Raw genomic sequence first — 17418 nt, forward strand, 5'->3', positions numbered from 1 at the left:
GAAGTGTCCTACATCGTCAATGTGGACAGCATTAAGGTCTCAGTGTTGGTCGGCATTGCCTCTCAGGTCTTTGGGTCTCCTATACGTGTGCACAGTGAGCTCTTCAGAAGCGTGTTTTCGTGCTCTCTTGAGGAGTGTTATTTGTATTTCTCAGTTCTTCAAGTATAAAGCAAATTCTCCCCTGATTGGAAGAGGGGGCCCTCAGTGGGTACAAGGACCCAATCGGTTGTCGACTCCATTCTCTCTCTACCCTTATCTCCTTCCTCTCTCTATGGTGCACAACGCTAATTCCTCGCTAAAGGTTTGAAGAAGGTCTTGCTATGATTACACGATCAGATTACCATTGCATGTTACACAAAGACACGTCACAATCCTTTAGGAGCATTCAAGATTACTTTTCACCCACCGCTCCTTTAGGCAAAGGAATCCTACCAATGTGTAAACCATGTTTTGTCATTTATTTTGATATGTCATATCACCATGTGTCTCAAGCTATATATATGTGGATAAATCCAGGAACATCATCCTCTAAAAACACACAATGCAGTTTCAGTCTCATGATAGTCACTCATAAGATTGGAAACCATAGACGCCATCACGCACAGCAGCGATACCTATTATAACATCCCCATTCACATCATCAGCCCCCAACAATGGGTGTAGACCATAGTATAAACATATGCTCTCACACATACTTGAGAATCCATTTATACAAAGGTATTCACACTGAGTTCATGTCAGCACTTAAGAGATGAAGAGCAGAGGCTAGCACTAAGGAGAAGGATAATAAAAAATTAGTCCACATTCTTTACATTCAAGCTACAACTGCTTGTGAAGACTATACAATTTCATTTTAGTCACTCCCAAACGAGCATCCAAGCGAAAGAATGTCTTAAGCCATATTTAGAAAGCTATCACAATCTAGATATGGTTGTAGTGTGAGAAAACGAAATCCCACCAGAGGGTATCTCACAGCAAAAGACTGATAGATTAGCCCAAGAATTACACGCAGAATTGTTTCACTATGGAATCAAGCTTCATAACCATGTGTGTACTTCACAACAATTCAAGTGTGTGCAGACTACCAAATAGACGGTGCTCGGAGACAAATATAGAAGCAACTCCTATATAGTTCCGTCTGTCCACAAACTGAACAAGATACAATACGAAAAGGTTCTCCTACTATATGACTGGCACCTCTAGATCTCTGAGCACGCGTGCTCCACTGAGTGTATGTAGACTCTCGGTCCAATGATCCCTCCACCAGAACCTCAGCCTAGGTGGGCAGTTTCTCCAAGCTTAGTCTGCAGCACTCCAACACTATTCTCTCCTCTTGGATATAGGCCCAAAAGAGGCTCTGAATATGTTGTTTGCTGCTCCAGAAGATAAGTAATGAGGCTCCAAAGCCTCCCTTTTATAGGGCAAGGATGCCTCCCATATAGACCAACTAGCAGCCCCAAAAACTGACCCACAGTGGGGTCTACTGGCCTGACTCAGCAGGCCCCCATGGGCTCACAAAAACTAGGCCTCTTCAGGGCCATTTGCAGGGCTGACCTGCCACGTGGGCATTGCACCACTGGCCAGGTCCCTACTCCCTCAGATCCAGGGCCTACTGCAGGCCTCTCACCTGCCCATAGCCCTCACCATCTGCCCTGCAACCTTCTCCATGCAAGCGCCTGCCTGCTGCGGCATCCCTGCCTCTTGCCAGGCCTTTACCAGCCCTGTACAGCCACATAGGCACTTGTGTACCCTTCTGTGCTGATGCACCATCTGTACTTGCTGGAAACCCTGCACAATCAGGCTACTGCAGGTCCCTGATGTCCACATGTCTGCTCCGTGCTGCCCTCAGCCTTTATTGTCTCAATGATGCCCACATGGCAGCTAGTCTAATGCCCATGTGGCAACCTCTCAAACCCTCAGTTATGCTCTCCTCATATGGGGGCTTACAGATAGGGAGGTGACTTGACCATTCCAACACCCCAACTCACCGACACATCTTGGCTCAATACCAACTCGTCGATGTAGACAATCCAACAGCTCCCTTGTCGCCCTGAGTCTTCAAGTCCTGTCAAAGAATCCCCCTCTGCTTCAGCAACACCAGCCAAGCACCCATATGACTCCAGGCACTCGTCACTGTCCATCACACCTTCACAAAGGATCCTGACTCCTCTTCTGACCAATCCTCAATGTCTGACATTCTGACAGTCACACTGGGGTCCACATATCTAACCTTAACAGCACACAGAGTGGCCACCAAGAAAAGTTCTCCTACCGCCACTTCAGCCGACTCCTCTGACTCTGAGATGGCACCCTTCTTCTGATCAGCTTCTTTGTTTTGCAATCATTCACAAAATGTCTTGGCTCATGGCAGTAGAAGCACTTCCTCTCTCTTTCTCTTCTTCTTGTTGTCTTCATCTGAAGAGTCTGCTCCGTCATCATATTTGGGCTTGCTTTTACCAGGCTTACTCTTGCCCTTGCCTTTTCTCCTGTCCTCAACTATCAGAGCCTTGTCATCCTTATATGTACCGTTGTACCTGTTTTCTCAAGCTTCTTGCTACAACACTAATGGAATCATCTCCTTGAAAGTCATCGACACCGCCCTATGCCCCGCAGTCATCATTGCCACAAAACTACTATAGCTTCGGGGGAACATTCCCAGTAACAGCCTTGCCATCTTGGTTGAACTCATCCTTTGACCAGCTGTCGGCAGTTGATCCCACACCACCTTCATCTTGGTGATGTGTTCTTGTATCGATTCCATACTCAACTTTCCATACTCAACTGTAGTACAGCTCTGTCTCAAGGTCCAAGATTCTTGCCTCATTGTCGAGCTCATACATATGTGAAGAGAGTGGGAGAGAAGTAAGAAGTCTAACTTGTAGCTTTCTCACATACTCAAAGGGGGAATACACACAAAGGTGGAGGCTGAAAACAATTTTTCTCTTCTTAGTTGTGAAAGCCAAAAGAACTCTCTCTCTTAGTACAAAAGGAATAGATGAACCCTATAAGTGGGTCTCAAACCAAACTCAGCTAACCTAGGTGGCATACTAACTGAGCCACTAACTAGAGTACATAAAGATAGCTGTCATCCAACTATTATTCATGGGCAGTGTACCAACCGCATCTGCAGCTAACAAGTCGGTGACATAAATGCACAACGGTCACCCTGGCATATCAGGAGTGTAGCTCGATATCTCAACACTCCCCCTCGAGCTCAATCCCAATTCCTGCACACCAAGCAAGTCTCTGAACTTGCGTAGCTTCTTTGCGTCCAATGCCTTCGTGAATTTGTCAGCTACCTGGTCCTCTGTGCTGACATAAACCAAATCAATCAAACCTACTAAAACCTTCTCCCGCACATAGTGATAATGCACCTCAATGTGCTTTATTCTAGCATGATAGACTGGGTTATTTACCACGTACATACTGCTTATGTTGTCACAATAAATAACAACTGGTCCATCTGTAGACTGATGCATATCATAAAGTACCTTATGCAACCAAGCTACCTTACATGCAGCCATTGCTGCACCCTTGTATTCAGCCTCTGTGCTCGACAAGGCAACTGTAGGCTGTTTCTTGCTGCTCCAAGTGACTGCAGCACTCCCAAAAGAAAACACATATCCACTGGTAGATCGTCTATCAAAAATATCACCAGCCCAATCAGCATCAGTATATCCATGCAACTGTATCTGAACCCCAGCCTCATAAAATAGTCCATACTGTAATGTGGACTTCACATACCTCAATATGCATCTAGCCGCATCCAAATGCGGTTTCCTTGGAGCCTGCATAAACTGACTTACCAACCCAACACCATAGCTCAAATCTGACTTGGTAATAGTCACATAAATCAAACTCCCTACTATGTGTCTGTACATAGTAGGGTCTTCCAGAAGCTCACCTGCATCTGCGCTCAACTTCACATTTTGCTCCAAAGGAATTGAAATAGACTTACAACCTGTCATCCCATATTTGGACAATATGTCCAATCCATACTGCCTCTGCAAGAGCCATATCCCACTTGTGGATCTAATCACCTCAATGCCCAAGAAATAACGCAGCTCTCCTAAATCCTTCATCTCAAACTTCTGCTTCAATAGCATTTTCACCTGAATAATATCTTCATCACTATCACCTATGATGATCAAATCATCAACATAAATGACGAGCAGCATAATGCCTTTCTTTGTTTTTCTCACATAAAGTGAGAAATCTGCCTTGAAAATCTGAAAGCCAATAGTGACAAGATACTATCCTATCTTGTCAGACCATGCTCTGGGTGCTTGCTTCAAGCCATACAAGGCTTTCTTCAACCTGTAAACAAACTCAAGATGAACAGCATACACATAACCTGGTGGTTGCTCCATATAGACCTCTTCTTGCAAATCACCATGCAAGAAGGCATTCTTTACATCCATCTGATGTAAAGACCATCCCTTTGATGCAACCATAGCAATGACTGCTCTTACAATTGCCATCCTTGCAACCGGACTGAATGTTTCTGCATAATCAATGCCATATGTCTGTGCATATCCCTTGACAACTAATATTGCCTTGTATCTGCTCACAGAACCATCTGCATTGTGCTTCATCTTATAAACCCACTTGCAGCCAATTGCATTCTTGTCTTTAGACAAAGGCACCAATTCCCATGTAGCATTTGCTTCCATTTCTTCATCCATGGCATTCTCCCATTTTTCTTTTCCCATGGCTTGCTCAAAAGAAGTAAGTTCTGATTCATGTATCACTTTGACCATATAAACATAGTGAATGGCTGTAAATCCATCATATTTCAGCCTATCCACATGATACTTAACTCTGGTAGACCTGCGCAAAATAGGCTCACTACCAGGTGCTCTCAAAACATCCCTTGTCTTCCTTACTCTAAGTATAACAACTGAAGAAATATCCAACTCATCATCAAGACTCTGTTCTGAGCCACTGGATTCACCATCCACATAAGAGTAACCTGCATTCACATCAACCATGGGCTGATCTACTTTCTCTTTTCCCATTCGTAATACTTGCATACCACTATCTGCATTGCTTTGAGGAGATTCTCATGATCTCAATCTGCCTGTCCATGATGAAGTATGTGAACCACTGCTAGAGGACACTACAAGTCTACTAATATTTTGTAATTGATGCTGTGAATTTTGTGCAGCATTACCATTTTATGCATCTACATCATCAATCACATTTACTGATTTATACCAACTGCTCATCTCATCAAAAACATCTCTGCTCACTGTAAACTTACGAGTAGAAGGGTTATAGCATCTATACCCTTTCTACTGCTGAGAATAACCAATAAAGATGCACTTCTCAGCTTTTGGATCCAACTTGGATCTCAACTCATCTGACACATGAACATAGGCAATGTAACCAAAAACTTTCAAATGAGAAATATCTGGTTTCCTATCAGTGTACCTCTCCTCTGGCGTCATGCCATGTATTGCTGCAATGGAAGTCATGTTCATTATGTAGACTGCTGTAGCAGCTGCTTCAGCCCAATAATAATATGGCAGCTCTTTTTCGTTGAGCATGACACGAGATACCTCTCCAATATGCATGTTTTTTCGTTCTGCAAGTCTATTTTGTTGTGGGGTATGACTGCATGAATATTGCTGCTTTATGCCATGCTCCTGTAGGAACCTTGCAAACTCATTTAAGAGATACTCTTCCCCTCCATCTGACCTTAGGCATTTTATTTGCAGGCTTGTTTCTTTCTCAACCATAGCTTTAAAAGCTTTGAAATGTCCAAACACTTCACTTTTCTACTGTAGTCATCAATAAAAGTGACAAAATAATGACAGCCTCTAATAGATGCAGCTTTAGTAGTCCACACATCAGAGTGGATTAATTCCAATGACCTTTTACTCTCTTGAACATGTCTAGGAAATGGTTTCCTTACCTATTTTTCAAATTGACACGCTTCACATATCTTATGCATTTCTACAACCTTGAACTTAGGCAATCTTGCAGCACTATTTTGAATCTACATTAATTTAAGTCGCTGTACATTAACATGACTAATGTGTTTATGCCAGATATCAATATCTGCAACTACACCGATCCCATGCGCAAACATTGCTGCACTCAATTCAGGCATGTCCGCATCCAACGTAAACATCATGCCCTTCTTCCCTTTAGCTATCAAGCGACCTTTATTTTTCATATCCTCAACAAAGCATCCATGAGGATTAAATCTAACCTGCAAGCCCTGCTCAACCATTTGACCAACAGAAACCAGGTTCTTGGTGATATTCGGGACATGAAATACATCAGACATGTATTTCTTTTTTTCATCCTGCATAGACAAAGAAATTTTACCAATCTGCACAATAGGATGTGCAGTAAATCCTGGTTTTTCCATTTTCCTTGCATCCTGCATCCATTCTGCATGACCTATCATGTGGTTTGACGCACCTGAGTCAACATACCACACATTATTGCTTTCTTCTGCACTTGTCACAGAATTGGTCATGTGCTGCACCATAAACAAATGCTCATTTCTGTCATCACCCTATCTACTATAGGATGCATAATTGCCTTGCTGCAATTTTTCATTCATGATGTCATTCTGCTTTTTAGCCATATGACCCATTTTACCACAGTAGCATTCAACATTGTTGTTTGCATTTTGGCCTCTTTGCCATCCACCACGACCTCTTTGGCTCCCCCTGCCTCTAAAGTTACCACGTCCTCCTTCATAGGACTGGTTTTCTTGAATTTGCTGCATATTCTGATTTCTGCCACGACGTCCAGATCGACCTGCTCTACCTCTGCCTCTACCTCTTCCAGCATTTGAGTAGAAGACAGTTTCTTTTGAAGTTCCTCCTGAAGAAGATACACCACCATTTCTCTGCTCTTCAGAAATTAGAAGAGCAGCATTTGAGTAGAAGACAGTCTCTTTTGAAGTTCCTCCTGAAGAAGATGCACCACCATTTCTCTGCTCTTCAGAAATTAGGAGAGCAATCAACTCCTCAAAATCAAAAAAAATTTCACGGACGGTAATGGATATCCGGAATTGTGCATAATCCTTTCCTAGATCATTCAAGGTCACAGAAACTAAATCATCATCTTCCACTGGCGACCCAATGGAAGCAAGTACATCTGCAATCTTCTTCACCTTCATGTGGTAGTCATTGATGCTCATTTTTTCTCTCTGCACATTATCAAACTCCTGCTTGAGCTGCATTTTCCTGGCTTGCGTATTTGTGCTGTACATTTTTGTCAAAGTATTCCACGCCTCCTTCGACGTGCTTGCATCCTGAATATGCACAATCATAGAATCTGAAATACTGATAAACAGTCAGTACATAACTTTTCTGACTCTCTCATGCCATCCTTTGAATGCCTGCAACTCTTATTGATTGGGAACATTAGGAATAACTGATTCTTGTTTAGCTTCAGTAATGAACTCCCAATAGCCTTTTTCCTTAAGGAAATTCATCATTCTAAACTTACATGCTTGGAAGTTGTTCTTGTCAAGCTTTTCAGTGACTATCTGTGAAAGAGCATCAGACACCATTACAGAACACTGCAAAAATATTCTGTCACTACAAAACACACAACTTCCGTCTCACAAGGGCAAATCTGCAAAACTGACGAAAGTGATATTTGACCACACAGTCACTTCCTAGTGACGATTTTGCATCAATAGACAATAAAAATGATTCTGTAACTCCCAATATCTCTGTGCACAGGCATACGATGCAATTTCTGCGGTAACTTTTCACCGACCTACATAACAGTGGTCACACAACAAAAAACATGACACTTTTCTGAGTGCCTGCGAAAAACTTCCGCCACCGAAACGGGCCCCGAAATGGCCTCGAATCAAAAAAATAATGTCACCAAGGGCTTCGCCCTTACCGCGAAAGGCGTCCCAATCTGAGACAATGCACTCTTGCACTTTTCGGCTGTGCTACCTGCAGAGATTTTCTCTCAAACTCGAAAAAGGAAAGCAACACTGATCCTCTTACCAAGACACCGCGAACTTGGTTTGCTTCCTTGAGCTCCTTACCACGAACCGAGCTCTGATACCATGTGAAGAGAGTGGGAGAGAAGTAAGGAGTCTCACTTGCAGCTTTCTCACATACACAAAGGGGGAATACACACAAAGGTGGAGACTGAAAACAGTTTTCCTCTTCTTAGTTGTGAAAGCCAAAAGAACTCTCTCTTTTAGTACAAAAGGAATAGATGAACCCTATATGTGGGTCTCAAACCAACCTCAGCTAACCTGGGTGACATACTAACTGAGCCACTAACTAGAGTACATAAAGATAGCTGTCATCCAACTATTATTCATGGGCGATGTACCAACCGCATCTGCAGCTAACAAGTAGGTGACATAAATGCACAATGATCACCCTGGCATATCACGAGTGGAGCTCGATATCTCAATAACATATCCCTCAATGTCGTCCAAGCCTCAAAAGAAGTGTCTACCATTTGAATATGCGGTAGTACCATATCCGTTGTCGTGCCTACAATGATAGCCAAGGCTTCCGCATTCTAGATATGCCATGCTCTCACTAGTATGGCGTCCACTGGCATTGCCACCGCCGCCAAGGTTGATGTAGCAAAGGTAGTTACAATAGCCTGAGGTATTAGCTCCGTCCCCGTCACAATCCCCCATGACTCCCTCAACACCAAGTGGCCCCGAGCCTTCATTTTCCACAACGTCGAGCTTGCATGTCTCCCAAAATTTGGAATCTAGTTTTTATTGGCCATGATAATGAATTGAAAGAGGAAAAGGGTTTTAGAGTGTCGTACACCTGTCTCAACCTGAGCCTCCCACCTGGGTACAATCGTTCAAGCACCTGCCTGAACCTGAGCCTCCCGCCTTTGTACAATCCTTCAGACACCAAAGCTAATTCCTCAGAGCAATGAATCAAGGTCGTCCTTCGGCAAGGTCCTTGCCTTCAAGCACCACTTCCCGAGAACTTCCGTCAAGGCTCTGATACCATGTTAGAAAACTGAAATCCCATCAGAGAATATCCCGCAGAGCGAAAGACTGATAGATTAGCCCGAGAATTACACACAAAAGTGTTTCACGATCGAATCAAGCTTCATAACCATGTGTGTACTTCACAACAATTCATGTGTGCGCAGACTAGCAAATAGACTATGCTCAAAGACAAATATAGAAGCAACTCTTATATATTTCCATCAATTCACAAACTAGACAAGATATAATACCAAAAGGTTCTCCTACTTAATGCCTGGAACCTCTAGATCGTTGAGCCCGCGTGCTCCACTGAGCATATGTAGACTCTCCATCCAGTGATCCCTCCACCGGAACCTCAGCCTAGGTGGGCAGCTTCTCCAAGCTGTCTGCAGCACTCCAACACTCTTCTCTTCTCCTGGATGTACGCCCAGAAGAGGCTGCTCCTTGCTGCTTGCTGTTTGCTGCTCCGGAAGATAAGTAATGAGGCTCCAAAGCCTCCCTATTATAGGGCAAGGATGCCCCCCATATGGACCGACTAGCAGCCCCAAAAACCGACCCACTGTGGGCTGGCTGACCCAGCGACCCCCCGATGGGCTCACAAAACTAGGCCCCTTCAGGGCCATTTGCAGGGCTGACCTGCCACGTGGCATTATGCCACTGGCCAGGGCCCTGCTGCCTCAGATCCAGGGCCTATTGCAGGCCTCTCACCTGCCCATAGCCCTCGCCATCTGCCCCGCATCCTTCTTCATGCAGGCGCCTGCCTGCTGCAACATCCCTGCCTCCTGCCAGGGCTTTACCAGCCCCGTACAGCTACGTACCCTTATGTACTGATGCACCATCTGTACTTGCTGGAAACCCTGCGCAATCAGGCTGCTGCAGGTCCCTGATGTCCACATGTCTGCTCCATACTGCCTTCACCACCAGGAGCTCCACGACTTGCCAGGTACTCCTCTTGTGTATGCTATGAGGTGCTGCCCTTGTGGCAGCCCCTCTCCATTTCCTTTACTATCTGAATGATGCCCACGTGGCAGCCAGTCTGCTACCCATGTGGCAACCTCTCAAACCCTCGATTCACCCCCCTCCCCCCCCCTGCTCTCCTCATATGGGGGCGGGGAGGTGACTTGACATGTAGACCTGTCACATCAATGGACTTATAGGCCTGCAAGGCATTCCGACACTTGACGGCCTCTTTGGGGTCCTATCACTCTGATATGTGCAAGCTGGAAGTTCTCATAAGTATCAAACCATAACATGGAAACTTGATAATGTTAAATATAAATGGAAATTTTTAATACACACATTGGTGAGGATGACCTTTTCTATATGGTTGGGAAAGGTGCATATCAAAATTCATCAAACTCTTTTTCTTCATCTTCCCTCTCACAAGATTGGAACAGCTTCAGGGATGCTGTCCAAATGGTTGTGTCAGGTTCTGTGGCAATGAAGAGTTGTAGGTGCTTGCGTCCACCCGTATGATTTGCTCCTCATACCGCAAAAAGATGTTGTCATTACGCCAGTCGTGTATAAGCCCGGACATTCACAAGAAGGGCCTACCTAGGATGGCTTCATATCCCAACTGCTGGGTAAATACCATGATTACGAACCTGACGGGGTACGTGAAACCGAACACTTTGATTTAATACCGGTGGTGAGGAAAAAAGAGCTTATTATCCCAAAAAGGGGAAGAAAAAGTGTTGATAGAGCTAGTAGAAAAATGACTCATTGCTTCGGGGCTGTGGGCGTGGGTGTGGGTGTGCATGTCTATCAAACAACTACCCTCTTATCAATGCATTACTTGATCATTACCCCAAAAAACAGCATTTTAGGAGCTCTGGCCCAGCATTAAATCAATCAAATGTAGCCCAAACTATGGATAAGAAACTGCTCATGTTTAAGTTGATTTGCCTATGAAAGTTGTGATAATTAAACTTTTAAGGGTAGGACCAATGCCCATCCATGAAACATGATGGGAAATTATTTGATGGTGCTTCCCCTTCAAAAAATCGATAAGAATTTTAACGATAGCTTGAATCATTCATTGCAGATGGTTAGAGAGGTGGTGTGTGAAGATGTTGTTGCCAAGGAGCGTGTTTGATTTGAAGACAAGTCATTGTGGATATCAGTTGTCAAATATTCTAGACCATAGCCTTTTATTTGCTCCAGGTCTTTGAATGTTTATATGACATCATTTGCTTCACACCCTTTATGGGAAATGGGATGTGGGATCATTGCTATCTTTACTCTTGAGCGGCACAAGATTGTCAAAAGGATTGTTTTCAGACCTGAAGCCAACATTCTCTTTTGATTGAACCCTCTGATAACATAATTGCTTGACGCCAAGTCAAACCCCCAAGGATGACAGATGGCAGGGAAGCATTTGATGTCCAGAACAATAACATGTAGCACTGCAATGTGTTATTGCTTGTCACATTAGATTCATAGAGGTGATTAACGAGGGCATCAGAGTAAATCTTCCACAAGCCATAAATACTTCTCATGGCTCCAAATTAGGAGAGAGGCATACCCCTCCAAAGTTTGCTAAAGCATATAGGAAACTTCACAGAAGATCCAAAAGTTCACCTCTTGATCAGCCTTGATGAACTTCCTACTGCCTCAGAAATAAGCAAATCATGAAGTAGAATATGTGCAATAGCATTTACATGATGATCCTTTAAGGTGCTAAGTATTTCAAGCCTATTTCAGAAATTTAGAAATTTCCAGGATATAAGGTATCCCATTAACCCAGCTCACAACCCCAACAGACCACATTCACAACCCCAACAGACCACATAACAAGGAAAAGCAATGCAAGGGTCTAACAATGCCAGCACAAGAAGAAAGAACAGAGGTCATGGCAAAACTTATAATTAAAGTCGATGAAAAACTGCCAATGCCTTTGATTAAACTACCAAGGAATGCACAAAAACATAATAACTTTGGTAAAAAGTGCAATTTAGAATATATGTAAATGGGTGTGACGTAATTCACCATCATCACAATGTTCATCCCACCAACACAGCAAGAGTGTTTCTTGATGTCGACATTTGAAAAATCAGACTGCCCAGCATCGCTGCCATCCTCATCAATAACATCTCCAATCAAAGAATGATAGGTTCCTGAAGTAGTAGACTTCCATTCTTCTAAGCCAATGTGTGTAGGTGACGTAACCACATCTTGCTCTCTATCATCCAATCTGGCCTTGAATTTTGAGCACAGACTACAATGAAGCCAGTCTGGAAGATTTTCTGTGCACACATCGCAATAGAAAGGGATAAACTGACAATGTTCACGTTGAAGATTGGTGTTCCTCACTAATTCTTGTGCCCTCTTCAATGCAGATTCACTACAGTCGCACGCATAGACTATTGCTTTGCTGTTTGCTCTGGCAAAGGTAAACTTTCATCAATAAGATACTGCATAGATCGCACAAGCTAGGAATCCTCAACCTTGAACATATCTATTTAAAAAAAACAGACTCCATAATTTGTCCGAAGTAGATAAAAAGAAGATTGTCCCATAATTCATGATTTTTTTGAAACCCAGGAAGAGGATGGTGGAGGGGCAAAGGGGCGTGGGATTAAAGGTGGGTGAGAAGATTACCGCAAAACAGGAAGCACGGAGCTTCCAGTCCCACAACCAACCTCTAGCACTTTCAATGCTCTTTCTGCAGCTAGTAACTCAGGAAACTCTTTTACCAAATATCTGCGTTCCTGTTGCACAGGCCAATTAGGCAGGCACTCTGTACTGAGAATAGAAGAAAACCACAGCTTATAAAGAAGAGTAAATCATGGATCCGAAACTGTGCCTATTTTCTAGCCACCCAACAAAAAGGATCATCATGAAAGCTTCATGAGGGACATTTAAAGAATCACTGCACGTTCTTGCCTTAAAACAGATAAAAGCAGCTGAGTGTGCTGCCTAATAGGCTTGTGCTGCCTAGTAGGCTTGATCTACTTCATGCCTACGAACATTTGAGTGCTTGTGGATCAACTGGTTAGAATTCCAGACAGTCAAGATAGCTACTTTGAGCACTCTACTCTTCTGAAGACTCGGTCCAAAGGCATGTAGTCCTAAATTGTAAAAATGACATAAGGATGAGAGTTGAGCCTCATTTTACAAAATAAATCTAAATAAATTTATTAGCCACATTCAACAATATAATATTAAAAACGCTAGACAATAGCATATATCTAGAAGAATCCAGGAACATGCCTAAATTCATCCTGTAAAAACACAACATATCATGCAGTTTCAATCTCATAACAGTCACAAGGTTGAAAACAATAAACTCATTACGCATGGCAGGGACTAGCTACTATGCATCCCCACCGATGTCATCAGCACCTAACAGTGGGTGTAGACCATAGTATAAACATAGGCTCTCACACACAATATCCACACACCCATTGACAATGAATGCCATGTTGAGCACAATATTCAAGAAAACAGTGACGAAGTATATTCCCCACCATTGTCACTTCGAGGTCACTTCTCAATGCCTTGATTAGTTTCCCGGTTTGTCTTCAACAAGTTTATGATATTGTTAAAAAATAGTAAAAGCTGCTTCTGATTTATGATGTAAAAGATAAACATGATTTTTTTTTTTAATATCAATGAATGTAATAAAGTATCGATGCCGACAATGAGATGGAGGAAAAGGGCCACTTATGTCAGTGTGGATAAGCTCAAAAAAATCTTGGGAAGAAGGCACGTCGGATGACACAATGGCCTTTGGCAATGCTTGCCTAATGCTCAGTGTTTACAAATACCAATATTTAAGGATGGTTTAAGATGAGGAGCATCCACTTATACAAAGATCTTCGTATTGAGTTTCTGCTAGCACTCCGAGATGAAGGGCCACTCAATGACTCAATATACTAATGATATTTTATATCTTGCATTGTGGTGTGTAAACATGGAATATAGCCAAGGCATAATAGGCTTATAGCCTAGGCCTTGGCCTGTACATATAATGCTATTATGCGTTAGCATGAATCATGATACACAGTTTGAATATCGCAACTTCGAGAGTAAAAATTAAAACTCAATTCTTTGACTAATTACTCATAACCAATTATTCCTAACTCACAAATGTCAAGACTCAACGGAATCAAGTTTCACACAGGTGAAACACTCCGTGCAAAATAATCAAACAAACACATAATTATCCCAAGTGCATTCACGGGTTTCGCAAAGCATTTTGGGGGTGTGCTATTCTAGACTTTCAAACTCCTGAAATGCATTTTTCAAGAACTTGGCAGGGTTCCTCTCAAGTCCTTTTTTTCTGATTACATTCTGAGGCATATATATACCTTTGTAAGACTAGAATATATCCACTCATAAAATTCAGATTTTTGTTGTTCTAAAGTCCAAAAATCTACAATGAAAATAAATGAGAAAAAAAGAAACATAAGAAAAATGAGCTAACACAAAAATAAATTTTTAAAAAAACAAAAGGTAGACATATCTAGCAAGCAAAGCGACACTTATGTCGTCGTTAGTGCCCAAGCATAAGAAGCTATACTGGGTTTCTAAAGACCCAGCGGAGTCTCTTATCAAAAGTCTCGAGGAATATGTCAAAAGTCTTTGTCATTGGCCTTCGTTGGGCATTCTGATAAGGGAATATACCATGAGTTACCCGGTACCTCTACCAAACTAGTTAACTTGCCATTGTACGCTTTTCTGGGAGAGCTGTTAAGAATTCATACTCATCCTAGAGAGGCGGACCTATGGAAAAGCCCACTCCACAGCCAAAGGGAGACAACAACACATCCAACCTTGCATCATAATTAGGCTCTTCACGGCATCAAAGAACCTCCAAGTTTGTCTTGCTTCTCAAAGCTAACATATGAGCAATGCAAAGCCAATTTACAACCTCAGTAACCCAATCAACTCCTAAAGCTGTCTATCTTCACTGCATTAAGCATTCTGTCAACCATTGGACAAGAAGGAGCTCTGCAGCATGGCACATTTGGAGAGCCAGATGCACTGAGGCTTTGGAGGGTTCTCAGGTTCACCCTTCTCAGATCTTGGCCAGTACTTGGACAGATACGGTACACACTCTGATGGCCATTTGGGCGACCATGCAGGGATCATCTCGAGCAGCGTCCTCCAAGAGAGTTACTTTTCTCAGAGATTGGAGAGACTCTCCCTTCCTTGCTGAGACTTCTACAAGGTTGACTTGGCATTTTCAGCCTCATCCTTGGTTTCTTTCTACCTCATTCCTCTGAGGTATTTTCATTACATGCTTAGCATGTTGTATTTCCGCACAGAGCTTGCTCTAGCGAGTTTCTTTCTTACTTAATAGAAGTCTCCTTTTTGCAAAAAAAAAAAGAACAATAAATTCTGGAAGGCTTTGCTGCTCGTTAGCTCTTATTGGCATGTGCCACTATCGGAGCAGATTGAAAGTATTGTTGATCGAGACAAGGAAAACACTGTAAAGATACTGGTGTTGGGAGGTGGTTGGAAGAGGAGAGAAGGAGACCAAAGGATGAGCGGGTGGGGGGGGGGAGGGGCGCGGCGGTGGGGGGGGTTGGGGGTGTTGTTGTGGGTGTGGGGGAGGGGGGGGGAGCAGAGTAGGGAGTCGGGAGAGTACAGTGACTGAGAAGTAAGGAGCAAGACGCTCAAAGTAGATTCCATATCAAACGTAAGTGCAATGCATGAAAGGGGCACATAGATGGTCACCTCACTCTCATTTATAGACATCTCGAGCCAAAACATGGTTAGCACCCAGTACACTGACCGGCTGGTTGCTAAAAGACACGACCATTAGAGAATCTGATTGCCAAGGAAACGATCTAGATGCAAAAACAATGACTAAGCGTATTGTTGCAACTACGTCCATGCAGATTACTAGAATAAGCATCCATACAGATCAAGAAGTTGCAAGGGCATTGCTTGCAGTACGTGCCTGATCGATCAATGTCTTAGCATGTTGATCTATACCGATGCCTGTTCTTGGTAATAGCATGTGTCTCTGGAAACCAGATTGATCAATGTCCGAGCATTTTGACCTATATTTGATGCCCTATCTTGGTAATGGACTTGTCTTTTATGACTATACGCATGCCCTAGCATTTTGATTGATTGCTTGTTCCATGATGAAACTAATGTAACTATACATTTTATTGTGTCACTGGTTGGGAATTAGCGAATGTGCTTCATTTGGTGGTGAAAGAGGAAATGTAGAATAATAACACACAAACCTTGAAAAAGGCATGCTTTCCATGGCGCTCGTGGAATTTTTCCCAAGCTTCAGTCGTGCAGATTTCTGTTGCAATATAGATGTCTGGAGTTTCCAAACCCTGCAGCAAAGTATATTGTAACCATTTAATCCCATTTTTTTTTCTAAGTAACTGAAGCCCATGTGTACAGCTAACGAACAAAAGTTTATATATGATAACAGGAATTCATAGTTTTCCAAGAAACCACAGTCGCAGTGCAGCAGCTAACGAACCTCCTTTACAAGGTGATGCTCTACTTCATTTCGCAGATCTTCCCATAGGAAATCTTGGCAGTAATAAGCGCTTGCTATGGGGGGTCTTGATGTATTGGGACCCTGGAGATGATTTTCGAATTGGGCTCGATTTTGGGCACCGTCTCTGATATCGGCCATTTAAATGTGTCTTAAGGAACGAAAGTAATGAGTCTTCAGACTGCCTATTATTGCCACTGCCGTCTACAAATAATCCAAAGACACTAAACTAGTGTATACACAGAAAACGATTTTTGGCCTGCCTACGAGAAGAGAAATTTGGCACTTTTTTTTTTCCCAAAAAAGAGAAAAGGTGGTAATTGGCCTGCCACGAGGAGGCCTCAGTGAAAGCGACGCTCAGTAGAAGCGAAAATACCTATTTATTTATTTTATTTTTTTAGACTCTCTTTTTTTTGTGTTTGAGTTTAACTTTGAATTTGCATTTGCATTTTTCCCTCTTTCTCCTTTCCACACCCCTTTCTAGCCATCATGTTTCACTTTTTGGCCTACCACCACACGGAGGCCTAAGTGAAGGCGAAGGCAATTCGGAAGCGAAAATGGCCATTTATTTTATTTTTTTAATCACGATTTTTACTGCTATTTTTCTCCTCCACATTTTTAGGGCCTCTCTCTCTCTCTCTCTCTCTCTCTCTCTCTCTCTCTCTCTCTCTCTCTCTCTCTCTCTCTCCTCATCCCTTTCAATTCATCATTTCTGCCCTCTTTCGCTATTTGGATCTCCGGCAAGCCTTATGAATGGTTTATCATCATTCACCTTGTTATATTACTCGAGAGAAAAAAAATATAAGAAATTTGGATAATACTGCTCCAGTGCCCGATGGATCTTTCTTTCAGCAGAGAGTGGAGGTTGCAAGCAGATTGGACCAGTGCAGGACTGCAGGACCCTTGGGCATTTCACGAGGAATTTGCCCTAGGAAGAAGAAAAGGCCCAGAAAGCCTTCTGGCACAATAGCTCCCCTTTGCCCTT

General features: G+C 42.9%; 1 protein-coding gene across 1 annotated transcript in view; it reads right to left on the reverse strand.

Moving 5' to 3' along the window:
* The window catches only part of LOC147891019 (uncharacterized), a 32272-nt gene extending 15588 nt beyond the window's left edge, over positions 1 to 16684 (reverse strand). The window contains exons 1-4 of the mRNA XM_087389946.1: positions 16416 to 16684; positions 16165 to 16263; positions 12560 to 12669; positions 11948 to 12341 (exon numbers count right to left, since the gene is read on the reverse strand). Coding sequence (XP_087246072.1) covers positions 11948 to 12341; positions 12560 to 12669; positions 16165 to 16263; positions 16416 to 16574 — 762 coding nt within the window. The 5' untranslated portion in view covers positions 16575 to 16684. The remainder of the gene's footprint in view (positions 1 to 11947; positions 12342 to 12559; positions 12670 to 16164; positions 16264 to 16415) is intronic.
* Positions 16685 to 17418: the final 734 nt, after the last annotated feature.

Source organism: Dipteris shenzhenensis, chromosome 18, assembly GCF_047967505.1.
Source record: "Dipteris shenzhenensis isolate YYH24624 ecotype China chromosome 18, Dip_SZ_1.0, whole genome shotgun sequence".
Taxonomy (NCBI): domain Eukaryota; kingdom Viridiplantae; phylum Streptophyta; class Polypodiopsida; order Gleicheniales; family Dipteridaceae; genus Dipteris; species Dipteris shenzhenensis.